This window comes from Culex pipiens, chromosome 3 (assembly GCF_016801865.2).
Source record: "Culex pipiens pallens isolate TS chromosome 3, TS_CPP_V2, whole genome shotgun sequence".
Taxonomy (NCBI): domain Eukaryota; kingdom Metazoa; phylum Arthropoda; class Insecta; order Diptera; family Culicidae; genus Culex; species Culex pipiens.
Genome location: NC_068939.1, coordinates 90,773,436 through 90,800,156, shown reverse-complemented (window position 1 = coordinate 90,800,156; position 26,721 = coordinate 90,773,436). Strand labels below are relative to the sequence as shown.

At 37.7% G+C, this 26,721-nt stretch overlaps 3 protein-coding genes and 1 pseudogene across 4 annotated transcripts; 3 read left to right on the top strand and 1 right to left on the bottom strand.

Annotated features, from left to right (window-relative positions):
* Positions 1–38: 38 nt before the first annotated feature.
* Positions 39–9,484, top strand: LOC120425128 (ciliogenesis-associated TTC17-interacting protein-like). Its single transcript, XM_052709928.1, has 2 exons — positions 39–99; positions 8,730–9,484. The coding sequence occupies exons 1-2, from the start codon at positions 39–41 to the stop codon at positions 9,482–9,484; spliced, it is 816 nt and encodes a 271-aa protein (XP_052565888.1).
* Positions 9,485–13,181: 3,697 nt separating this feature from the next.
* Positions 13,182–13,953, bottom strand: LOC120425132 (rutC family protein UK114-like). Its single transcript, XM_039589557.2, has 3 exons — positions 13,794–13,953; positions 13,476–13,705; positions 13,182–13,381 (listed from the first exon to the last, which is right to left on the bottom strand). Exons 1-3 carry the CDS (start codon positions 13,856–13,858, stop codon positions 13,242–13,244), a joined length of 435 nt encoding a protein of 144 aa, XP_039445491.1. The 5' UTR covers positions 13,859–13,953; the 3' UTR covers positions 13,182–13,241.
* Positions 13,954–16,782: 2,829 nt separating this feature from the next.
* Positions 16,783–25,403, top strand: LOC120425134 (nicotinamide riboside kinase 1-like). 2 transcript variants are annotated; one of them, XM_039589561.2, is made up of 4 exons: positions 16,783–17,029; positions 17,089–17,236; positions 17,450–17,592; positions 24,370–24,510. In XM_039589561.2, exons 2-3 carry the CDS (start codon positions 17,122–17,124, stop codon positions 17,578–17,580), a joined length of 246 nt encoding a protein of 81 aa, XP_039445495.1. In that variant the 5' UTR covers positions 16,783–17,029; positions 17,089–17,121; the 3' UTR covers positions 17,581–17,592; positions 24,370–24,510. The 2 variants fall into 2 exon arrangements, with proteins under 2 accessions (XP_039445495.1, XP_039445494.1); XM_039589560.2 differs by lacking the exons at positions 16,783–17,029; positions 17,089–17,236 and having other exon boundaries at positions 17,453–17,592; positions 24,370–25,403.
* On the top strand, positions 19,964–24,138 carry LOC120425138 (40S ribosomal protein S2-like; annotated as a pseudogene).
* Positions 25,404–26,721: the final 1,318 nt, after the last annotated feature.

The following is a 26,721-nucleotide window of genomic DNA, read 5'->3' as shown; positions in this document are numbered from 1 at the left end:
ACGATTTATTTATCTCATGATAAATCACATCCTTAGCAATGCATAGCAAAGTCCTACCACACTTTTTCAGAACTTGTTCGAATCTTCGCTTCTGCCGGGGTAAGTATTTTTGCCAGCTATTATAGACTCATGCTTGAAATCCAATTAGATTTATTCCTGTCACTATTTTGATACGAAAGAAAAACGTTACTTAAAAATATGTAATCGTGCAATGGGCCATTCCATGTCAACTGAGTGCCCTTATGGACTCGACCTTCGCTATCGATAGTTTAAAAAATCCCAAGTTTGATGCCCATTGGACCATCCTTCTGTTTTGGCAACACTCTCTTTTTTAGTCGAATTTCTAAACTACTTGTTTTCTTTTCCTCATATCATTGCAACTATTAGACAAAAATACTTTCCTCTGGCCGGGACCGTGGTGTAGGGGTTTATTGTTTATTGGGTAAGCGTGGTTGCCTCTCACCCAGTCGGTCTGGGTTCGATTCCAGAAGGTCCCGGTGGCAAATTTTGAGACGAGATTTGTCTGATCACGCCTTCCGTCGGACGGGGAAGTAAATGTTGGCCCCGGTCTAACCTAGAGGTTAGGTCGTTAGCTCAATCCAGGTGTAGGAGTCGTCTCTCTGGGTCCTGCCTCGGTGGAGTTGCTGGTAGGCAGTTGGACTAACAATCCAAAGGTCGTCAGTTTGAATCCCGGGGTGGATGGAAGCTTTGGTGTAAAAAGAGGTTTGCAATTGCCTCAACAATCAAGCCTTCGGACACCTAGTTTCGAGTAGGAATCTCGCAATCGAGAACGCCAAGGCAATGCTGTAGAGCGAATAATTTGATTTTTTTTATTTGATTTTCCTCTGGTTGCAGTTAATGTTTTTAAAACGTGGTTTTGATCGACTTCCCTATAATTTTATATTATATCATCATAAACATGTTCTTCAGACAAGTTTACAAACTCATCATTCAAAACCTCACGGTAGTTCAAGTCATTGCCGAGAATTAACCCTGGTTAATTCTCCCCCAACTCACACGAAATCAGAAAAACTTGCTCCGACCCCAATTCGATGATTTGGCCTTTAGGGTAACTTTTGTCCCTGATCACGAATCAGAGCTCCATTTTATATATAACTCGTAACGGAGCATACAACGTAACGACCCCTTCCATTTTTGAACATTTGAAAAAATACAGCCTGAAATGGTAATATTTTGTAATGTTTGTGGCAAAGGGACAAAGGGGCAAACCAAATTAAAAATGAAAAAAAAAAAAATTCAGGCCATGTTTTTAAAACTTTTAGGATTATTTTTTTTTTTAAAAAAAGGGTCCATTAAGCTATTGTGTTTCACATGTTAAAAGGAACTTTGCAAAAAAGCTTAACTTTTTTCAAACAAAACAATGATGATTCAGCAGTCAATTTTACTTGAAAATAAAAACATCAAAAAGTCTAGTTTATGTTGATTATCAGAGCAGAATCACAGCCTTTTCTAAAAATATTGAAGGAACAAAATTCTCCACCGTTGTAACGTCACGCTACATATTCGCTCGTAGAACAGCAACCGAAAAGTCAAATCCTTAGCCCAATGTTGATTATTATGGCAAATTTTCAGAATCTGTAAAAATATTCAGGAGCAATTCCATGTCAAACAGGGAATCGGTTGTACCCTACCCTCTCCGATTTTAATGAAACTTTATAACCATTATATAAGCCATTTTTGTGTATATAGAGCCAGTTACACTCTATAATGACATTTAAGAAGGGCGCAAGTGTTTTAAATATTTTTGCATTTCATAATTTCAATAATGCTGTATCTCGAAGCCGTTGCATCGTATTAAAAAGTGGTCAAAGACAAACTTGTAGGGAATTTGACGGGCTTTTCGAGAATGAAAGAAAAAAACACGCCACTTTTATGAGATTTAATGATTTTTAAGTTTAAAAGTCAAATTTGAAGGTGAGGTGATTTTTTTTTCCTTCATTTTTTTTTGTAAAAATAGCCTAAAATGTTACAAAAAGACTCACGAAAAATTTAGGATGGAGCGATTCTCCTAAAAAATATTTTTTTTTAAAGTGCTCTAAACGTCAAAATTTTCAAAAACTGAACGTGAGAATCGATTTTCCTGACAATTTTACATAGAAGTCTCCATATTGACCATTGTCCTAAACCCAAACCTTGTGAAGTTACAGTGGTTTTAAAAATAATAATGTTAAAAAATAGGTTTTTTGGTGATTTTTGACTATTTCTATATGACAGACTTGATTTTTTTTGTCTCGAAAATATTTTCACCGGAAAGCCCTCCAATTTCCCATAAATTTCCCTTTGACAGCTTTCAATTTGATCATAGTTATTTTATTTTCTTCAAATTGTTTAACATTATTGCATTGAACAGAATACTTTTGGGTAAAAAAATCACTGTAACAACTAATCCTAACTTAAAACTAGAATAAAAAACTAAATTCATTGAAATATTCAACATCATTAGAACGAGTAAACTCCGAACTCTATTTTAAGAGGAATGCTCCAAGGAACTGCAAGCTTAAAAAATCGTTATCCTAAAAGATTTCAATTCGCCCAACATACGAAAAATTGATTCTCATGTAAAATCGTCTGGGGAACACGATGGTGACGTTTAATTCAAAATCGTAGCGCATGTATCTTGAGAAAATGGCGTGTATAGTTTTCAATTTCACAAAAGTTTGATTTCAATATAAAATCGGATGAAGCCATTCGATTCAGCGTCCAATTTCCTTTAAAAATAGCTGTCGAGTTTTGCTCTATCATTTTTTGTTTCCGAGATATGGCCATTAGAAAAAAGAGGTGAAAAAATGACGAAAATCGCAAAACTTTGGGGCGGTGCCAAAAAAGAAGGGGTGGTCCAATTTGGTTCAAAATCGGGATTCTTACATGTTTTGATAGTATCAATAGCTCCACCAAATTTGAGCTTGATCAGAAAAAGTCGATTTTGAATTTGTACTTTTTAGTGTACAGTTGAGGCGAAATGACCTGTAAGCTTTTTTACTATCCAGGTTTCTACCACACTGAAAAAAATATTCTATTTTCAGTTATGAGCAATGTAATTTATCTTATATCTATACATCCATACATCCGATTTAAATGCTGTCAAAAGTAAACTTATGGGAAATTTGACGGGCTATCGGTAAAAATATTTTCGAGACTGAAAAATCAAGTCTGCCGTATCGAAATTGCCAAAAACCATGGAGATTTTTATGTAAAATTGTTTGGAAAATCTATTCTCACGTTCGGTTTTTAAAAAGCACTTTTAAAACTGTTTTAGTAAATGAATTTGTATTTTTTTTAGGAAAGTTGCTCCATCCTAAATTTTTCGTGAATCTTTTTTTAACATCTTAGGCTATTTCTACAAAAAAAAATTAACGAACAAAAATCGTGGGCTCACCTTCAAATTTGACTTTTAAATTTAAAAATCAAAAAATCTCATTAAAGAGGCGTGTTTTTTTTTCTTTCAGAAGTATGTAATTTTGATTATTTTCAAAAAAACGGGCTTTTATGAACAGGGGGAAGGGACACCTGTCCAGTTGTTTTGCAATCATTAGTTTCCAAAATATCAAAGTATTGACGAATATTTTATTTTTTGCGAATAAAAAGTTTTTGCGGTCATCAAAAATCAAAACATGTTTAAACGGGCTCAAACATGCTAAATATACTATCAATGCAAAAAAATGCATTTAAGATTGTTTTCATGGAAATTTTGAAGTTTTTTGAAAAAATATTTTTTAAATATTTTGAAAAATATTTGGAACGGCCTAAATGGTTTGTAACAATTGAAACATAGGTAACTATAGCAAGTTTGTGATAATGTTAAGTATTATCCATTAATAATAACAGTCAAAACTTATGCTTAGATTACTTGGAAAAGAATGAACTTTTTTATGACTAGATGTTACACTAAAAATCAAACTAAAAAGTAACAAACTTTTCCTTTCAAACAGTTGTCATATTGTTCTCGCCAGACGGATATTCAAAAACCTAAATGACCGATTCTTAGCACTTGTTTACCAAGCAGTCATTTTTTCAAGTTGAACTTTGGATGGTTCTGATAATTTTCCATGTTTTCCAACTATTTGAACCACACAAAAAACATATTTCCACACCAAAGTTCTTATTCTAAACATATCTGTGAGCAGAAGTTGTAAAATGTATAAAAGCAGAAAATTTTTAATTTTCCCAACTTTTTTAAATAATTGCTCAAATCAATCGATGGAATGCAGATATTTAATCATTCTAAACGGAATTTTATAGTAAAATGACTCTTTTATAAGCCCTCTTATTGACAAAAGCAGATTCTGTAGGTATAAAATTATACAGGACATTTAAAAAGGGGGTATATAGAAGCGTTGTCCCGTCACGAAAAATGACAATTGTTTAATTTGCAATCGTTCTTGAAATCGGATTTGCATCATATTTTGGATTCTCTTCGTACTCGAAAAACCCTTTAAAATGCTTATTAGAAATCGAAAATTGGTCAAAAGGAACCAGAGTTACGACTGACGCAAGTTTGCGTTGTCCCGTCACGCCAATTTTTTGGTCAAGGCACGAATTCAAAAAAAGATGCTCATTTGTCGTGTCTAGAAGCAAATCGTGTAACAGGCCAGTTTTTGATCGATCTAGACTAAATCGACCCTCCTGAATCCAAATTTGCCTGTTGATTTTCCTGAGTCTCAAAGGGAAGCGAGATATTCAAGATGGCGTCTAATATGGCGGCTGAATGGAAAAACCACCATAAAAGGATTTTTAAGTTCAATCAACTAGTCAAATTTAACTAATTTGGGGTCGCTGAACTCGAATATGAACCATATAATACTCCAAAGTACTCAGGGAATGTACAATCCAAGATGGCGGCCAAGATGGCGAACCTAGAATATTGGAAATTTTTATACAGAAATGTAACAGGCAGTCAACAGGTCAAATTTAATTAATTTGGGGATGCTGAACTCGAATATAATCCTTAGAATATTCTAAAGTCCTTGGAACAGTCTGTGCGGCGTAATGCCAAATACGGTGACAAATAAATAAATAAGTACTCAGGGAATGCAATTCAATTTTCTAGCTTCGCCATATTGGCCACCATCTTGGATTGCACATTCCCTGAGTACTTTGGAGTATTATATGGCTTATATTCGAGTTCAGTGACCCCAAATTAGTTAAATTTGACTAGTTGATTGCCTGTTACAACCCTGAAAAAAATCAAATTTTCTAGCTTCGCCATATTGGCCGCCATGTTGGATTGCACATTACCTTAATACTTTGTAGTATTATATGGCTCATATTAAAGTTCAGCGATCCCAAATTAGTTAAATTTGATCCGTGATTGCCTGTTACATATCTGAAAAAAATATATCTTTTTTTAGCTTCGCCATATTGGCCGCCATCTTGGATTGCACATTCCCTGAGTACTTTGGAGTATTCTATGGCACATATTCAAGTTCAGCGACCCCAAATTAGTTGAATTTGAACCGTTGATTGCATGTTACACATCTAAAAAAAAAATCAAATTTTCTAGCTTCGCCATATTGGCCGCCATCTTGGATTTCACATTCCCTGAGTATTTTGGAATATTCTAGGGCTCATATTCAAGTTCAGCAAACCTTTGTTGGATTTGACACTGCTCATTGCCGGTAACATTTCTTTATAAAATATTGGCCGCCATCTTGGATTGCACATTCCCTGAATACTTTAGAGTATTCTAGGAGTCATATTCGAGCTCAGCGACCCTAAATTAGTTAAAGTTGACTAGTCAGTAGAGATTTTCACAATTGCTTCATTTCGTGACGGGACAACGCGAGCAAAACCCTCTTTTGCAAAATATCTGCGTTGTCCCGTCACGAAAAGAAGTACCTGTCAAATCAACAAAATTTGACGAAATTGGGTGGTCCAGGAAGCAAAATCTTCGTTTTTCAATTTAGAAACAACTGTAGAAAAAGGTTTTTTCAAACACTTACTAGGAGAGCAGAGTTATTCACTTTTGTGTATAAAAATCAAAATGATCCAATTGTACGATGTTGTCCCGTCACGCTACATTTGTATCTCACTTGACTCAAACTTTGTGTTTTTAAATATTTGCTGGAGTGAATCTTATTGGAAATTTAATGTACTTTCCAAATTTGTATAAATATTGGTACCTTTTCACAAAGATTTTAAAGTTAACAGCAAAAAACTGAAAACATATGCGTACAAACGTTGTCCCGTCACGAAAGAATCGGTCAAAAATCGATGAAATTTCGAGATTGTTGTGTACTATACAAAACGTGTAAAGGCCAAATATTGTTAACGATGAATTTCGGAATAGGAACGTTTCTGTTGATTGTAATGTATTCTTTGTTGAAATTTCTTTACCATATTTTCAAATCTGGCAACTTTTCCTTGGTCTATAAATTCTTCCTTGTGTACATTTTTTATTCATTCTTAATTGACTCTTTTCACCTAAAGGCTAAAGTACCGTAAACTGGGGTGACTTTGATAGCCCGGGGTGACATTGATAGAAATTTGATTTGGCCACTAATTTTGATACATTCAATGTAACAGTCAAATTTTTGGATATATGTTCGATAATAAGCTATCCCTTAATGTTTACATACACTCAAAAAAATGAGTTCGCGTAAACGTGAACAGCTTTCATGCCAACGGGAACCAGGAAGAAAACTGTTCAACTTTTATAGTGCATTGCACCATGAAAGTGAACAGTTTTCTTCCTGGTTCCCGTTGGCATGAAGGCTGTTCACGTTTACGCGAACTCATTTTTTTGAGTGTACTCAAAATTCTCAAAAATGTTTAGATATTAATTTGACGGGCATTTGAAAAACCTATCAAAGTCACCCCGGGCTATCAAAGTCACCCCAGTTTACGGTACATCATTTTCACAACCCTTCTTCTAACCTTCTATAACTGCCTGTAGCGTTTACCTCTATTCTTCATGCCACACCAGAACAACATCGAAAAGCCAAAGTAATTGGCACCAGTGAATAATAAATAGTTTAATTAAATTTTCTTTTCGTCCCTTGCCCCCTTTTTGGCCCAACGGATCCGTCTAATTACTCCCGGGCGCCGGGTGGCGCGCAACAGCTCCGGTACCGGTGTTGTCAGCGTGTTGCCTACGTGCCAGCAGCGGCAACCGGAAGGTGGTGAAGCTGATGAAGGTACTGCCGGGAGCTCGTCTCAGGGGGAGCCGCCAACCAACGACGCAGAAGACACACGTGAGAATGATAAGCTCAATGAAAACTTAATTGAAAATTGCTTTTTCATGGTCCAACGCCACCGCGCCGCCACGTGGGACGGGTTGACACTGACTGACTGATCGTTACCGTGCCGAGCTAATGAAATGTGAAATTGCGTTTTGTAACGGGGTAGTTTTGAGTTTTGATGGATCAATTTGCAGAATAGTGTTAAGTGATGTACGTTTTATTGTTGATTCATTACTTTGCAACAGCAGTAATTAAAATTTGGGTAATTTTGATCCTTGATCACGAATCCGAAAAAAATAAAAAAAAAACAAAATTTAAGACTTAATTGTTTTGTGTATATTTTATTTTTATTTTAAATCAATATTATAAGTGAAAATAACGGGATTTACTAAGACAAAAGACAAAAGACAAAAGACAAAAGACAAAAGACAAAAGACAAAAGACAAAAGACAAAAGACAAAAGACAAAAGACAAAAGACAAAAGACAAAAGACAAAAGACAAAAGACAAAAGACAAAAGACAAAAGACAAAAGACAAAAGACAAAAGACAAAAGACAAAAGACAAAAGACAAAAGACAAAAGACAAAAGACAAAAGACAAAAGACAAAAGACAAAAGACAAAAGACAAAAGACAAAAGACAAAAGACAAAAGACAAAAGACAAAAGACAAAAGACAAAAGACAAAAGACAAAAGACAAAAGACAAAAGACAAAAGACAAAAGACAAAAGACAAAAGACAAAAGACAAAAGACAAAAGACAAAAGACAAAAGACAAAAGACAAAAGACAAAAGACAAAAGACAAAAGACAAAAGACAAAAGACAAAAGACAAAAGACAAAAGACAAAAGACAAAAGACAAAAGACAAAAGACAAAAGACAAAAGACAAAAGACAAAAGACAAAAGACAAAAGACAAAAGACAAAAGACAAAAGACAAAAGACAAAAGACAAAAGACAAAAGACAAAAGACAAAAGACAAAAGACAAAAGACAAAAGACAAAAGACAAAAGACAAAAGACAAAAGACAAAAGACAAAAGACAAAAGACAAAAGACAAAAGACAAAAGACAAAAGACAAAAGACAAAAGACAAAAGACAAAAGACAAAAGACAAAAGACAAAAGACAAAAGACAAAAGACAAAAGACAAAAGACAAAAGACAAAAGACAAAAGACAAAAGACAAAAGACAAAAGACAAAAGACAAAAGACAAAAGACATAAGACAAAAGACAAAAGACAAAAGACAAAAGACAAAAGACAAAAGACAAAAGACAAAAGACAAAAGACAAAAGACAAAAGACAAAAGACAAAAGACAAAAGACAAAAGACAAAAGACAAAAGATAAAAAAAAACATAATTTAAGACTTAGTGAATTTGTGTAAATTGTATTTTTATTTTTTATCAATAAATAAGTGAAAATGACGGGATTTAAAATTTATATGTTTTGTTGAGAAAGCTTTTGGATCAAACTTTAAATCAAAATATATTAAATTCTTTACTGCTAACATATCGAATTCAATTTATATCTCACAGAACTAAACTTCGGCGAAGATGAAGAGGGTGAATACTTCGACGACGATGACGACCCGGACCTAACCCCGGCGGAACGACGCCGACGAAACCGGGTTCATCACTTCACATTCAAGCTCAACTCAATCGAGCTCAGTATTATTGAGGAAAAAACGGACGAAGACAGCAACCGTCAATCACCGGAAGAGGCGTTTTTGCAGAGTAAGATTTCGGTTCAAAAAGACAAACCCGAAGCCCCGTCGCCTCCTCTGAGGTTGGAGGACCGAAAGGATCCCGAGGGACAGGCCGCCCCGGCAGGTGAGTCTGTCGATTCGGAAGGCAACATCATCAACGAAAGTGAAGGTGCAGGCCACGTTGAAGAGGAAAATTCGAGCGAGAAAAGTCTGAAAGGATTCGAAGATGTGGAAAGGATGCTGGAGAAGATGCCTTCGACGGCGCGGTTGAACCGAATGCTGACGAGGTTTTACTCGTTTGACCAACCCCGGGACCGGGAAGATGACGAGGGCAGTGACGAGAACGATTCCGAGTTTCCGAGGAGGAAAATAAGTCTGAGGGAATTTAAGGCAAAGATGTCATCGATGACTGCGCTGGATGGGTTTGATGATTCGGGAAGCGAGGAGGAAGGGCCAGGCGAAGGGGATGAGCCGGATGAAGCAGATGATGGAGAAGATGGTGATGTGGATGCAGCCATCGATGAGTTACTGGCAGAGTCGATACCCAATGGTGAGGAAGTTGAAGAAGTGAATGGTAAAGATTAGTAAGAATAGTGGACGAACAGTATTTGAATAAGGGGTATTTGAATGCCAGGGTATATTCCGAATTTTGAAACTATAGCTAATTAACACTTTGAACTGTTGATTTTACGTGCCAAGTGGAAGTATAATTCTTTATTGTTGCTAAGTCAAATTTGAGTGTTTTCAGGAGAAACAATTATTATTTTGTTTTTGTTTTCATGCTGAATTCCATCGCTTCATTAGCGTTAAAAAATTATACATGCAAACCATGACTACCTCCGATGAAATAGTTCGTAAAACAAAAATTATTTGTAAATAAATTATACAATTGGGTGGTCCAAATCCGAGCTTCCTCAGGGCTACCCTCTGAAATCAAAGATTGGCCCATCGCTAGGCTTAATTTCAACTTTGAGCTCATTCTGACCACGAGAACCTATTCTTCTAATCGCTTGAAGATTGTATGAGAAAAATAGACAAAATGTATGGAGAAATTCAACTGTTTCAATTTTTTACCTGTAGATGGCGCAATAGTTTTTCAATTCTTGCCATTTCTCGGATGTAGAACCTTCAATAAATATGGAAAAACTCTCCCGAAAACCATGATTTTAGGATTTTTTTTGCTGGATAACTATTAGCTTCGATTTCAGTTCCGATTTGAATCGGATGACTATGGCGCGCTCTCCACAGGTATAATAGTAAAACAGTTGCTTTTCTCCACACATTTGAACGATTTTTCCCATATAAATTTCAAGTGATTAGAGTGAAGGGTTCCAATGGTCAGAATGAGCTCAAATTTGGAATTTAGCCTAGTGATGGTTCAATATTGATTTCAGAGAGTAGCCCCGAAGAAGCTAAGATTTGAACCACCCTATTATACAATATAAATATCATGTTTTATGGTTTAAACGTCTTATTATAAATCCAGCTTATTTTATTTATTTTAATATTTAATTTTTAAATGTTAAATGCATATAAAAAACGTTACTTAATCCACCCTTAGGTGGTTGGTGCCTTCCTCACATTTAAAAGGTAATGCTATCCAAAATAGGGCGGACCTTTAAGTGTTCTATCAATTTGACTAATTATTCATCTCATTATTATTTCAGGGCACTTATGTGCTTACAACTTATGATAGCGTAGTCAAATCTCCAATTCAATTTGTGCCCGTTGGAAAGGCTTATTAATTATCTATCCAAAGATAGGTCGCATGATATATTTGGACAACGTTTTCATCAAAATACCTGAGATCTGGCCTCCAAAAAATGTATAAATAACACTTAAGTGCTTATAACTTTTGATAGGGTTGGCAGATCTTTTATGTTTTGAATGCATTGGAAAGGTCTTTCGATTACCTATCCAACGACAGGTCGCATGATAGATCCGGACATCGTTTTCATCAAAATATCTGAGAACCGCCCTCCAAAAAGTGCATAAATATCACTTAAGTGCTTATAACTTTTGATAGGGTTGTCAGATTTTCAATGTTTTGGACGCGTTGGAAAGGTCTTTTGATTACCTGTTCAACGATAGGTCGCATGATAGATCCGGACAACGTTTTCATCATGATATCTGAGATCCGGCTTCCAAAAAGTACATAAATAACACTTAAGTGGTAATAACTTTTGATAGGGTTGTCAGATCATCAATGTCTTGGACGCGTTGGAAAGGTCTTTTAAATACCTTTCTAAAAATGTATAACATGCCGGGTTTTCTTACAAAAACCACCCTTTTTACAATCTTCCGGACTTTTGTTAAAATCGTTTTTTTAGCATAACTTTTGAAGTACTTAACTAAACTGCATAATTTTTAATACCGACTTATGGGACCCCAAGACGGATTGAATGACGTCAAAACGGACAAAATCGGTTAAGCCAATGTTGAGATAATCGAGTGACAATTTTTTGATCAACATCCCACCACACACACAGACATTTGCTCAGAATTTGATTCTGAGTCGATAGGTGTACATGAAGGTGGGTCTAGGAGGTCTAATTGAGAAGTTCAGTTTTCGAGTGATTTTATAGCCTTTCCTCAGTAATGTGAGGAAGGCAACAAGTCCTAAAAAAGGAACTTCAAAAAGCATTTTGTTGTAATCTCGGATTAGTTTTCAAAAAGCCGTAAGAGCCATTGGTAAACAAAGTCCTTTTTGCATCGGTATTCGAACTACTTACGAAAAACCAATATCAAAAATGCTTAAGTTTGTTCATCTACACGTCCTTCAAGTGCCCCAAACTAAAAATAAATGAAATTTTATTTAATTTTGGAGAAAAACGAAAATAAGTGTCAGAGGTCACGGTGGCTCTTACGGCTTTTTGAAAACTCACCCGAGTAATGTAATGTTATTTCGAGCAAAAAACATTTATAAAATTTTATTTTTTGTCAAATATTCAATCAATGCGACAAAATAAAACAGAGTTATAACTTCACGTCGGCCATAACCGTAAAAATTAGTTAAATTTTTGTATTAGTTTTTCATTAACTTTGTTGTGTTACCTCTGGATTGATAATCAAAATTAATAAAAATCTTATGAATCATTAAAAAAATCTGTGTCAAATGCATCCAATATTTATTAGAATTTATCTGTCTTAAAATATATTTAAGACATTAAAATTTTCATTCTCAATTCAATTCCAATAGTTTTTATTAGTAAACAATCAATTCACAATTTCGTAATTCTTATAACTTAATAGAGTTTTGGAGTTCCTTTCAGTAATTGGATATTCTAATAACGAATTTGCCAAGAGAAGGAAAAAATATTTAAAAAAAACCATTCTCAAAAAGATTGAAATAGTAGAAGAAACTATAAATTCAAAATAAGTTACTAAACAAAAACTGAGTGAATTTTATTAGAATGTTGTACATTTTTTGTTTCAAAATAATTTTCATTGAAGTATGCTTGAGATTTCCGACCTTTCCCGACTTTTTGACAAAAAATCACAAATTCCTGACTTTTTCAGATTTTCGGTGGATTTTGGCAAATTCCCGAGTTTCCCGATTTTCACAATTTTCCGACTTGAGTCACCCTGGAATATAGACCAATCATATTCCTGCTGTTCATCGTTTCGTGAAAATTTGGGTTCTTTTTGAATTTTTGGTTCAAAAAACAATCCTTTCAAAAAGTGGGTACAACGTCCTAAGTAATTTGTTGAGCTTTTAACATCATTTTTGTATGTTCAATATTTTGATTTTTTTATATATTCAATATTTGAACAATCTTTGAAAAAATATGCTTAATTTATTCATGATCATTTAAATTGATACATAATTTCATCAGCAACTTATTGATATGAACAAAATCTAGCTTAATAACTTCTTATTTTGCTATTACATAAGATCACATTTAGAATGATGAGAACAAAACATTCGTATTTTAACCAATAAAGAAAATGTATGCATATTTCAAAAATAAAAGAAATGGTGTTTAAAAACATCATCAAAAAAGTGAAATAAATGTAAAAATAACGTCATGAGAGCAGACGAATGTTTAATATAAAAATCAGTATAAAAATGTAGAATGAAATCAGTATTATAATATTCAACATTTATTAAACGGATATATTTAATAACAAAACAATCATCACAATAAATTTAAAGTAATCACAATTATGCCAATTCCATATTGCACATATTAAAAACGATCAACCACAATCAGTATTAACGCAACAGTATTCCCTCACCCAGATGTCATTATAAACTCAATAAAAGTAAATCTACAACGAATAGTTTCGAGTATATTTATTTGAGAACTTTTCCCATACACTTAACAAACTTCCCCCATAATCACAGTTTCAAACCGAGCTCAACCGATCTTACGTGCTCCACGTCTCCAACAATGGCAATGGCTTCGATTTCGACGGCAGCCCCAAGAGGCAGCTTCGTCACTGCGTAGCAAGTTCTGGCCGGGAAGTTGCTACCAAAAACTGTAAACGAAAAAACAAAGTTGACCGTCTCTTACTCTTCCCAGGTTCTTTCTAAGTTGATAACAGCCCAAAGGGAAGCCGCATCAAGTCGCACCTTTTTTGTACTCTTCATTGACGGCCGCGTAGTCTTGCATATCAGCCAGCAGCACCGTTGTCTTGACGACCTTATCAATGCCCGAGTTGGCCTCCCGAAGCAGATTGGTGAGGTGTTTGAGGGCCGTGGCCGCCTGGGCAGCCGCTCCTCCCGGAACCAGTTTTGGCTCGTTCAGCTCAATGCCAATCATCCCCGAGCAGTACACGGTCCGGTCGGCGACGATGGCTTGGCTGGAAGGTACGGTGAAAACGTCACAGGTTTAAAGTTAAGTCGTCTGAAGGCTAATCTAGCAGCTGCAATCAACAACCCATTACCGACCTGTAAGGGGCCAAAGGTTTAGGGCACTTGCTGCACGTCACGATCTTTCGAATAACTTTCGACATTGTGAGGGTGCGTGGTGAGATTCGATCCTTACGCCGGTACTGCCTAGGCAAGACTAAGTCGCTGTTCTTGTGCCTGTGTCAAAACTGCTTAGTCGAGCTCGCCGGATGGTGTGAGTGAGTAATCAAAGGAAGGCTTAATTGGAAAAAGAGTCGGTTACCACCTCGCCTGTTTTCTTATGGACAACCCTAAATAAATTGATAAGCTGTCATATCTGTATTATTTGAATTCTAGTCAATCAGGAAAAATGCAAAATTGACTAAGGATTATTTGATGACAATGGCTTCTATTTCAACGGCTGCACCAAGAGGCAACTTAGACACGGCGACACATGTTCTGGCCGGATGATTGCTACTAAAACTGTAAAATTAAGTGAATCGTTAGGATTTGTACTAACAATAGACCAAACATCTACCTTTTTTGTACTCGACATTGACGGCGTCGTAATCTTGCATATCAGTCAACAGAATGGTTGTCTTGACGACCTTATCAATGCCAGAACCGGCATCCTCGAGCAGCACGGAGAGATACTTCAAGGCCGTGGCAGCTTGGGCCGCCACCCCTCCGGGCACCAACTTTGGCTCATCCAGCTCGATGCTAGATGGTCCGGTAGCCCAACTAACATTTTAAACCAACTAGCCACCACCTAGTTTTATTAATGTTTTATGGTAGCATCTCGATTGCTTAATAGTTTTATTTGGACATTCACCGCAACCAATAAGCAAGAGCTAATTAATAGGTTCAAACAGGGTTTTATGCCTCGGACATTAAACCTTGTGACAATAAAAGCTAAATGGCTTTCGATAAGGTTTTATGAAAGTTTTAAGAGAGTCTTGAAAACCCAATGGCAATGTCATGCCAAACGGGTTTATCGCATGCTTCTTTAAAACCAAGGGTGTTTTAGCTGTCAAGTGCCATTAGGCATGCAAAAAGCTTAATTAAAACCACAAGCTCCTGAAAAAGCTTTTAACGCGGCCAATTAGCAGTGCATAAATATGGCGCTAAACGCGTGTTCTGATTGAATGTGATTGATTTTTATTTAAATTTGACGAATACACTCATTTATGCTGAATTTCTGATATAAATCATATAGCGCTAGATGTTTATAAATAATTTAAATATTTTTTTTCAAAGAATTGCAATAAAATATTTTTTAACATAAAAAACTATGATTACAAATAATGGTTTTTTATGAAGCGAGTTGATTTGTTTGGCTCTATCACCCCTACATTTATCAATAAAATTTCAACCGCAGCTGAATTTGAGCCACCAATTGCGAGAAATAAGCTTTCAAATTATTTTGATTACCTCCAATATCTATTATTTATCATCGCCATTTTTGCAAACCATCTCCATTTTATCATTTGGCAAGACAAAGACTTATTTTTTGCCAAAATAAAACCTATTTGGCATAAGACGTTTGAAGACGTATGAAATGTCATTTTTCCTTAACTCCTGACTAGGTTTTAACAAAGGTTTTATCAAGGCTTTGAGGATGTTGTTAGGATTCAGTTCAGCCTTGAATTCCTATATAGGTTTTATAAATAGGCCGTGACAACCTGTTGCAGAGGTCCTTTTGGGTTTTAACAGAGGTTTATCGGGGTTCTGGGGAGGCTGTTACGACTAAGTGGTTTTAATGTTGGTTTTGGCTGATAGGTTTTATAGCGGTTGTGACAGCTTTGATAAAGCCTAAAATGTTACTAGGGAGGCGATGATGGCTTAAAAAAACTTCATCATCCTGGTACGAGAATCGAACTCACGACCTCTGGATTGTAAATCCAGCGCGCTGCTAGTCGAAACCCTTCCCCTACCGGTCAGTATTCCCAGTGAGTAGTATTACTCTTTTAAGGGATCTGACTTTGCCGAGCCAGGCAGGAATCGAACCCGTAACCTCACGGCCTCGGTAGCAGCTTGACTTGAAAAAAAGCGAAAATTTAAATTTGCATTTTTTTAACATTACAAATATGGGAATATGGTATAATGGGAAACAGGTTTGGGATTCCTGCTGGTAACTACTTTCCTAGTGATCTTGGACATCATGGATCGTTGAAATTGTAAACCTTTCGTCTAAACTGTTTAGATTCTACTGAAGACACCGTAATTTTGTCCAAATTTCCAAGTACAAGTCCAAGTATTAGTGAGAAATCTGATCAATTTTAATAAAATAAAGGCCTGCCAGCCAAAACTCTTGGTACACCCACAGTTGAAAGCCGAGAGAGTTGCTCTACCAAAACTAAATATGAAAAATAAACATCTCGTGGGTGGAAATTCCAAGAATAACGCAATGTAAACAATAACAAACACGTTTGTCACGTTTGGTTGACCACTTCTGGAGCAACATTTGAAAGGGGCGGTACGACATTGCTCTTACGGCCTTTCGTCCCATTTAAACGCGTGTAATGAAAGGCCGTAAGAGCAATGTCGTACCGCCCCTTTCAAATGTTGCTCTGGACTTTGTGCTTTGTCCCGAAGTTTGGTTGAATTTGGTTGCCGGAGTTCTGTTATAATTACAAATGTTTACGGTAGTCGGGCATGTACGTGCGTCAAACGCGTTCTGACCTCAAATCCCTTTGGCAAGTTGTCGCACTAACAGCAATTTTCAGGGTGTGTCAAGTTAGCACGACAAGATAGAAACGTCTTTCATGTGAAAAGTGACAACAATCCAAGGAGTTTTTTCGGTTTTTATTGAATATCTCAGGATTGACATTTGATTGAATTTTGGGGATCTGTTGTTAATGGTCAAAAGGTGAGGCACTGTGAGCTACAGAAAATGGCGTTCTCAACTAAATTTGGTTCAAAATCGACATGTGGCATTCTGATTTGAGAGTTACTTTTACCTATTTTCAAATGAAGAGTTCTAAAACTATAGAAATATTAATAAATCCCAAATCAACGCTCATTTCAAAATCCAGCCCACTTTCGTCGAGCATCACTGCTCGACTTGCCAGCTGCTCGAACCCACACAGCACGCCGCCACCACGAAGCACCCTGTGAATCTCTCATTCTGACAGCAGCTGTCGTCGGCAATCGCACTTTTGTTTACAAACACACCGAGTTCCGTTTTTTTTGTTTTGTGCGAAGCACCGCAAACGACGTGATTCTCCAAGGACAGATAAGTCAAGTGCAAAAGTGTTGTTTTTTGTGGTCCCCCAGGGTTCCTCTGCTAAGCTTGAGTAAACATTAGCTGTTTTTTCATCACTGACAACCTGTTTTAATCACAAATCAACTCCAGTTCACAGAATCTAATCCCGCTCTCCTGCTGCGGATGGCCTCGAATGCGCTGCTGGGCAAGCTGATTTTGGCGCTCACGTTGTCCGTCTTTGCGTACTACTTCTTCTGGGTTGGCGTACTGCCGTTCATGGTGATTGACTCTAGCGACGGTAAGTAATGCTTGTCTAATCTCGTACGGAGGAGCATCCCTAAGCGGGGCTAAATTGGCTTGAGCGATTGTAATCAAATGCTGCAGGTCATCTCTCTCTGCTTAGTTCAACTCAGGGCTAAAACGCGCTAAGTGATGTTACACAATGCTGATCTGGCTCAATGAGAGGAGCAGGCACTTGAATTGACTTGACTTTGCTGATTTGTACTTGCAGCCAGCTGGATTCATTCGCTGTTCCCGGATAGGAAGTTTGCATTTTTGGTTCCGGCAGTGTTCGGCGTGTGCTTCATCGGAGGACTGTCGGTATTCACGCTGTATCACTTGAGGAGCGTCAAGCAGAACTGAAACTATTAACAGGTTAGTTTGTGCGTTTGAATAGTATTGTTTGAAAGGAATAGTAGTAAATTTATTAGTGCAGGTAATTGCTTATGAAACCATTGATTTGTAAAGAAAATCTCTATTTTGGAGAAGAATTCTGGAGTTTTTTTTTTTAAATGGTCCAAAAAACCAAATTTTCAGTTTTTGCTTTTTGGGTGTTTTTTAATACTCCTGACTCAAGGCGGTTTCAAAAACACCTAAAAAGCAAAAACTGGACTTTTGGTATATGAAAACGAAGTTGACTTTATAGCTGTCGGCCACCATTGCTAGTACCAACCACTAGTGTCTTCCTTTTATCTACAAGGACTTCGACGCCCTGGGCTCCTAAGTGTATGAAAGTATGGCACGGAGCGACGGCGCCGAATACCCATATTTACACAAAGAATTTTAGAGCGCCCGCCGCGGGATTCGAACCGGCGACCTCTGGGTTGTGAGTCCAGTGCGCGGTCCGATTGATCCACACGGGCGGGACTTTTGGTATATTGGACCTTTAAAAAAAAACACCAGAATTTTACTATTAATCCGTGGCTTTCAAAAAATTCAACGTCGAAGAGTCATGCCTAGAATTCAACTACGCTTAGAAATTGTAATTCTGAACAAATATGACCTTCACTGGCCTTCCGGTATTTACTCAGTGGTTTCTGTTGAAAACACATTATTTAACTTTCTGAAAAGAATTAAGAAAAACGCGTGGTTATCGACCTGGTTAAACCATTTACTGTAATTTCTTATGAGAAAAAGAGAAACCAACGAGCAGAGTCTCGTCGCCTATTTGTCGCATTTTGACCCTGAAGATAAATCAGAACTTTGATGGTGCATTTGAGTCAAATGAGCAGAAAACCAGGCAAGTTTTTGCACTTTCAATATCATTTTACTCTGGTTTGCTGGGATTAACACCAGCACTTCAAGTTGTTGGTCAACGAATTGGTTACGTGTGCGAGGATTGATTACGTGTGCGAGTGAGATCAAGATCAACTGATTGCCAGAGATTGCATGCAAAAAGCTTATCAAAATAGCTTTGAAAAAGCTAGTTTCCAAATAAATCTACTAGTGATCGAAAGTTGAGTAGATAAATTTAGAGGTTATCTGATCATCAAGTTCAAGTACTTCAGCAAACTCAAGATTAAAAAAAACACTTTTTGGACCTTAAGATAGATTAAATTTGTTTAACAACTTCCTTGGTTGCTGTGCACCCTTAAAATAAAAATAAATTACTAATTTTACCTCCAACATAGTACAGATCCTAGTTGGACTTAATATAACAAAGAGAGAGAGAGAGAGTTCTTTCATTACGTAAAGCAAAAAAATGGATTTTGGACCCCCTCCCTCGTAACAAAATTTCCATTCTTTTTTTTTAATTGCGTAATGGCGTAACACGGTTTTCGCCCCACCCCCTCCCCCCAACTGCGTTACGTAATAAAAGAACACTCCTTTAAATGATCGAACTCGGTGTCTTTTATATAAACTTTTCTATTTTTTCGCATTTTTTTCATTTTCTTGCTTTTAACTAGGGTCCTATAGAGGGAAATGAAATGTTCTGGAAGAAAAATGTGTAGCTTTTGTTTGGTGCTGGCACGTTTCTTGTAGCGTTTCTTGTACAAACATAACAAAAACAACCAGTTTATTATAAACCACAGTTTTAGAATGCTTGTGATTGTTATAAATCTCGTCTTTTGGCCAAAATTATTTTAAAATGGTTCCGACCTTGTTCTTGCATGGTCTTGTTGCTCGTTTGGAACCCTGATTTGACAGTTCGATTGGAACCCTGACAGTGACATTTCGCCTCTCCATACAGCCTCTCTACTTTTAACATCTAATTTAAATTCTGCGACCATTTTAAATGGTTGATTATCTAAAAATTAACAGATTTTTATAACACCGCCGCTGAAAACATCAACTTTTTCTTCACTCTCTTCTGGCAGCACTTGCTGCTCCTGCAGAAAAGATTGAGGCAGGCGTCGCGACGCTCATGCAACCAAGCAAGCTGATGGTGCTGCCAGAAGAGCTTGAAGAAAAAGTTGATGTTTTCAGCGACGGTGTTATAAATTCTGTAACATTTTAAATAGTGGACGAATCTTTTCGCACTCTTCGGCAAAGTTGTTCCCTGGAACACGGACTATGAGCTCATGAGGTTTTTGAAACTGGCAAAAACCAAAACGCACCGAGTCTACGGGTTAAATCCCATTTAAAATTCAAAGTCAAAGCGCCAGGTCCTGTCGCAACCAATCAAGCTCATATTCGGGGTTCGGGCTCAGTACACTTAGGGGATCATGTCCTGAAATGCCCGCAAAATCGACCCGTTTTGATACATCCTAGTGTGCATGAGTGTGTGAGCAATAAAAATATCAACATGGGGTCCGTCTCTGATGAAAGTCTTATCGACACTAAATCCTCTAGAGGCTATTTGTTAGCTTATATAGCATCGCACGGCATGTTGCTGTTGCTGCTTCCACGCAACAGAAAACTTGCGTTGCAGACTTCATCTCTGCTTGGGACGTAAAATTTAAGTACCTAGAATGTCACACCAATAATAACAACACGACATCATAGACAGTGCCCCTAGAACAGAGTTATTTGTCAAAAAAATACGCTTGGTTCGCAGCAAGTCGGCCGTATTGACTTTCCCTCACGTTAGTATAAATGCGTTTTTAAAGTCCTACACGGAAAGAAGGTTTATCGTGAATCTTACTAATTTTCGGTTAAAAACCCTAAAAAAATTGGTTGTTTTTCCAACCACGATTTTTTTTAGCTGGAAATCCTAAAAAAAATTCCTGGATTTGACAGCTGGATCCAGGTCCTAAAAATGATAAATCTAGCTAAATTTTTAGTAAATTTTACTAATTTGCAAGCTGGAAAAATGCTGTCAGTCTCAAAAGCTGTATGTTTTGAGAAGGTCTGTTAGCTAATTTAGCTAGATTTTATGGTATTCTTGCGCGTTTTCTAGTTAGTCCAGCAATTTTTTTTACTGTTTCAACCATTTTCTTTGGAATAATTTTCAAAATTTTCCATTAATGCCACCACAGCGGAAACCTTTTACCCAGCCTCTTGGCTGGTATAGCTAGCTTTTTTGCTGTTTTTGCATGTATTTTGGTTAGTCTTACTAGTTTTTTTAGCAAGATTTCAAAAAAAAAAATCATTTTTGCCCAAAAAGCTGCTCGTATTTACCCAGCCTTTTGGCTGGTTTAGCTTGTTTTTTCGTTGTTCTTGCTAGGTTTTTTGGTTAGTTAAGCTAATTTAGCGATTATTCACACTAGTTTTTTAAAAATAATTTTCCAAAAAAAAGGCGTTTCTGAGTTTTAAGACTAAATAAGTGCTTTGGCCTAAGTACTATTACACGGTTCAATTGCAATTTACCTCCAATTTTTGCGGTCCAAATTTTCATCCTTTTCTCACGCGCTCAGCTAAACTCTGGTGATCCGACGTACTGCGAAGAGGAGCAGGAACCAGGTTCGTTAAAGATTTGGGCGGATTTGGCGGACGCAGCTCCAGCCCGTGGTGGATTCAGAGGAGGATTTGGTTCTTGCGACGGTGCCGGTGATGGCAAGATCCGCACCCATGGAGGATATGTACCTGATGTACTCGCTCACGATCAAAGAGTTCGAGATCATCGATTTTTCCATGAGCCGCTCGCTCAAGGACGAAGTGCTGAAGATCATGCCCGTCCAGAAGTAGACCCGTGCCGGTCAGCGTACCCCCTTCAAGGCGTTCATCGCCACCGTGGTGCCATCATCCTGGCCAAGCTGTCGGTCATGCCGGTTCGCCGTGGTTATTGGAGTAACAAGATCGGCAAGCCCCACACCGTGCCCTGCAAGATCTTCGGCAAGTGCGGTCCGCTCCTGGTGCGCCTCATCCCGGCTCGCCGTGGTACCGGCATTGTGTTAGCTCCGGTCCCGAAGAAGCTGCTCCAGATGGCCGCGGTATCAAGGATTGCTACACGCTGACGCGCGGTTCGACGACCACGCTGGGTAACTTTGCCAAGGCTACCTACACGGCCATCGTCAAGACGTACGCTTTTCTGACGCCCAATCTGTGGAAGGACCTGCCGTTGGCCAAGACGCCGTACCAGGAGTACGTCGACATTATGGAGAACACCAGCAATACCGGCCAGCGCATAATTGAGCTGATTACGGCGAATAAAAACAATTCAAGCGACCTTCACGGGTAGTGTTTTGTGGCGAGAACTTCAAAACTTGGCAAATTTGCGCGCGGTTTACTTGGATCGAGCTTGCAGCTGACTGGTTTTGTTTGTTTGTTTATGTTTTGTTTTCACAAAAAAAAATCTGTGAATTGACCGTGTACACGATCAGATTTAACTATTCATTTTGTAAAAATCGAGCAGTTAGGTGTCGAATGGAGCACCGGATTCAAGTGGTACAAATATGAAAGTTCTCCCATTAGGAATAATTGAGTGGAAGTGCTCCATTGTGATGCATATTTTTTATTAATAGGGTCCTAAAGCTCCATGTCAATTTAATGGTAATTCAATTTTGATTTCTTTATTTTTTCATTGCTAAAAAAAATTACAAGAAAACATTTTACATATGGTACCCTCACAAAGAGTTTTTTGTGAAGCAATGCTGCGAAGTATTTCTTTCAAAATTTATTCAAAAATCCACTTAAACCCTATTTGGGCGTACAAAAAACCATTGTACTTAAAAAAGCTTTATCCTTGTTACAATAATATTAGCTATTAATTTATGTTGTTTTACGTTTCAGATATTTGCATCTTTAAAATAAGTAGTCTCTTTAAGCTTTTTTTTTTCAATAACGATATTTAATTCAGTTTTTAATCTACAATAAAACTTTCAATAGTTTTTCTTCCTTATTCCCACCACCACCATCAGGAGGACCAACTTTAACCTCATTGCTCTCTGAAAAAAAATATGTTTAAGAACATTTAAACAATAAGTGATAGTTTAAATTCTTACTTAACGTAAGCCAACAATGTGTTGAGGCAGGTGTAATTGTGGTCGCTCGACGTGTTTATATTATAACAATATTTTTGGAAAAAGGTCCATGTTGGTTTGACCGAGCCACGTAGCCTAGTGGTAACGCTCCCGCCTAGTAAGCGGTAGATCGGGGTTCAAATCCCGGCTCGGACCAACACAACTGGTGATCGTTTCTCTTCTGGATTCGATTGCTTAGTAAAGGGAAGGTAGTGTATCGTCACAAACTGGACCTTATCACGACACCTTAGGGAGGCGACCTATGGAATGTTAACATTAACCTTAACATGTTAACATTAAGTTGAGAATGAAATTGCCACTGAATCCGCTTTGTAAATGCCGGCCCCGATACTCTTCAAGGGTGTTCCCCTCAGGAACTGGGAAAGATTTACTTTTTTACTTCCATGTTGGTTTAGCATCCGGAGTATAAGCTGAATTAAGGACCATCGATAGTTTAATTACTCCGTCGATAGCTTCCAATAATCCGTTTACTGAAAAATATCACCTGTTTTTGCCAGTTGCCAAACAAACCCATTGTTTTTTCTGAAATTATCAAAATTATGATTAGAATTTTAAAAAACTTTTAACCCTTTTCAACAGTACTTTCTTACAGCCTTCCATGTATTTAAATGGAGCGAAAGAGAACATTATCACGACCTAGAACTGGACACCGTAGAAATGCTGGAACTTTAAGCTCTGCCGGTCGAAAAAGATGCGACGGGTTTCGGTAAACACGTCCAACCGGTAACGCCACTCGGCGTTCCGCGGTCGTCTCTGGACTACGATCACCGTTGAGGTGTTGCTAAGGGCGCCGATAGAGGAAAGCTGGTTGGCCCGAATGGACCATGGATGTTCCGTGCGATCTTTTCGAAGCGTCGTGCGTCGATTCGTTCCCGACAGTTGCAACTTTGGTGGCTGTTAAATTTACTTACATTACAGTCGTAAATGACAACAATCACTGCAAAACACTTTACAGAATCACTTAATTTCACTTCGCGTCACAGCACCTCACTGTTTAATTCTTTTTGCGTTAATTTATAAAACATACAACCACTCAGGATTCAAGGCAAACATGAACTGACAAGCGAATCCGTGAGCTGTCATTTCTACCTAATTTTTCCTTAAAATTTAGATAAAATTTAGCTAAAATAGGAGCTCTTTTAGCAAAAAATTTACTGTCAGTGGAATGCAGGCAGTCAGTTGCTGTCAGCAGAATAGCAATCGGTGTTCCTAAATTTCAACAACAATGGGTCCTGAATTTTTACTAAATAATTAGCTGGTACAACTAAAAAAGTTGTGTTTTAGCCAAAAACGAGCCAGCTAATTGCGATTGTTAAATTCACGATGGAACTCCTTTCCGTGTAATAAAGCAATTTTTCACTAGAAAATTAAAATTATTACTTACCTTTAACGCTATGTGTAGTTGTGAGCGTTTGAAGCCGAAAAGCAAGAAAATTAAGTCATTTTCACAATATTTCAATCCGCTTGTAAAAAAAAGCACAACATTCTGCTTGCCCTTTTTCGGCACAAGCGCCTAAGTGGTTGTACGTTTTGTTTTGCAATATTCCATGTTGTTATAAATTTGTCAAATTTGTCCATAGTCGGCTCTTACACAGATTGCTGGAAATGTGCATATTTTACACTGTACATTCTTCTTACTCAAGCTATTCCATCAAACGTGATTTGAGCTTATATGCACAGTTCTTATCAAACTAGATTAGTAGAGTTTTCTCTTATCATTTGCATCAAGCTCATCAAAGCACTACAGTGTCTTAGTGAACAATTCCTTATGTTACTCTCCCGTTCCTAGGTCCACCTCGAGCCTAGATGCACGATGGAGACGTGGCTGGTGATCGGAATCTCCGGCGTTACCAACGGCGGTAAAACCACGCTGGCCAAATCGCTGCTCAGCTACTTCAGCGACAACCTGAACAAGATCATCTTCAAGGAGAACATTACCCTGAACAAGGTAACGATGCTGTCCCAAGACGATTACTTCCTGCCGGTGGACAGCCCCAAGCACAAAGTGGTCGAGAAGCTGAACCACATCAACTGGGAGATTCCGTCGTCGATCGACATGGACAAGATGTGCCACGACATCATGAAGATCCTCGGCCACAAGTTCATCCTGTACAACTGCCACCAGCTGAGTAAGAGTGAGGGAGACAACAACATTGCCGAACAGGTCGAACCCGATTCCGCGGCCGACGAGGACAACATCTTCGCGGATCATTTCCTCAGCAATTACCTGAACCGATACGACGAGGCGTGCGCGGCCACTGCCGGAAACCAAAGAACCTCTAACCTCATCAAAAAGTCCAAAAATGAATCATTCCAAAACATGAACATCAAGCTGAACGTGCTGCTGATCGAAGGCTTCCTCATCTTCAACCATCCGTTCACGTTGGATCTGTGCAACATCAAGTTCCACCTTCATTTGCCGTACGAAAAGTGTTACGCAAGGCGGATTGAACGGACGTACGATCCACCGGACGTGGTGGGCTACTTTGAGATGTGCGTTTGGCCGCTGTACGAGAAGCACTTCAAGGAGTTCAAGGACCAGCCGGACATTTTCATGCTCAACGGAGAGATTGCCAAGGAGAACATCTTCAACTACGTGCTGAACTGCGTCAAGAATTTGCTGTGAGCAGAGCAGGGACGAGCCAGAGCACACTAACGATAATTCCAACAATACAGGCGTTGTGGTAACTGTGGTTCCTTTTTTATTCTTGAAACATAACTGACTTTTAACTCATACAAGGGCTAAGACGAGTAGTATTTTCGACCGTTTGTAAATTTTAACTAATATTTTTAAACAAATAAAGCATTCAAAATGTGAATGGAGCCGTTTGTTTTGTTACAGATTGAGAACGAGAATTATAGATGGTTTACGGTATTTTTCTGAAAACTGCTTTTTTAAAATTAGGATTGTTTGTGATTTTTCGTTTTACCTTATAAGATGATTTTGTCACGTTCCTCAGAATGTACCATTTCCCCGAAACCCAGGGGAAATATACCCATTTTAAGCCTAATAAGCTGTCGTGTTTGAATGATGCTGGATAATCTGGATTGTTCCTTGAAATTCACTTAAACCAAGAACACCAACGAGTAGAGCAATTTTTTGTGAACATTTCTGTTTATTTTCACTTTTATTAAAAGTTATGCTATTTCTTTTACAAGCATTTAAAAAAAATATTTCAAAAATGCATTCTAATCAGTCGAGTGCATTGGGCCACGCCCATTTTTCTATTTTCAGCTTAGTTCTTTTTTTCTTCCAGCGCTCTTTTGGATCTGCTTAGTGCTGCCAAAATTGATGAAATTTTAAGCGAACACTTACGAAAAGTAGCATTTATAGCGAAAGTTTCCTGGCAGCACTTGCTCACTCCAACAGGCGCTGCACCAGCATGTTGGTGGTGTTGGTGGCCATGGCCACCCTTTGTTCTTTATTTGCCTTCGCTCCTCGCTCGGTTTTCTTCAGCCTTCGATTGGAATGGGTATTCAAAATTCAAACGTCAGAAGACTTAGCGCGTTTGTTTTTTTTTATGGTACTTGCTAATTATTTACATTTTTCGGGATTATTTTTCAAGTGAGTGACTAAGTAATGGTCAAAAGAACATGTTGCCGGTAGTTGGAAGCAATTGTATATCTTAAGCGCTTGGAAATCGTTAGCGCACGTGAAAAGATATTGATGGCGACTTTCGTTAAGCAGTTAACCTCTGATCTTGAGTGTGGATGTGTGTGTGCCACCAAAATGATGAGAAATGGTCTCGCAAAATAGAAATTATGATCAAAAGTGTATTAAATTTGATCTTTTTGGCCAGTAAATGGCATAAATTTGCGTGCTTACTCAAGGCGGTGCTGTTGCTGGTAAGTTTATAGCCTAAATAGTATTTTTGGAGCTTTAATCGAGCATCAAACTCTCCATATGACGAAGATAGGTGTTTGATTAGAAAGGGTATATTTCCCCGAATTCCGATTTTGAAACCGGATAAAAATCCTGCCGAAGCTTCAAGCTATCGGCCCATTAATTTGCTTTCATCTATTAGTAAATTATTCAAAAGAATAATTCTTAATAGAATGATGACGCACATTAATGAAAATTCAATTTTCGCTGATGAGCAGTTTGGATTTCGCCTTGGGCATTCAACTACTCATCAGTTGT

What these genes read in the sequence shown, in the direction of transcription:
- LOC120425132 (XM_039589557.2), bottom strand. Translation starts at nt 13,858, where the DNA reads ATGTCGAAAGTTATTCGAAAGATCGTGACGTGCAGCAAGTGCCCTAAA. An exon ending in AAACCTTTGGCCCCTTACAG is followed by an intron (nt 13,706 to 13,793) that starts GTCGGTAATGGG and finishes CGTACCTTCCAG; the next exon opens with CCAAGCCATCGTCGCCGACC. An exon ending in CAATGAAGAGTACAAAAAAG is followed by an intron (nt 13,382 to 13,475) that starts GTGCGACTTGAT and finishes TTTCGTTTACAG; the next exon opens with TTTTTGGTAGCAACTTCCCG.
- LOC120425134 (XM_039589560.2), top strand. Translation starts at nt 24,394, where the DNA reads ATGGAGACGTGGCTGGTGATCGGAATCTCCGGCGTTACCAACGGCGGT.
- LOC120425128 (XM_052709928.1), top strand. Translation starts at nt 39, where the DNA reads ATGCATAGCAAAGTCCTACCACACTTTTTCAGAACTTGTTCGAATCTT. An exon ending in GAATCTTCGCTTCTGCCGGG is followed by an intron (nt 100 to 8,729) that starts GTAAGTATTTTT and finishes TATATCTCACAG; the next exon opens with AACTAAACTTCGGCGAAGAT.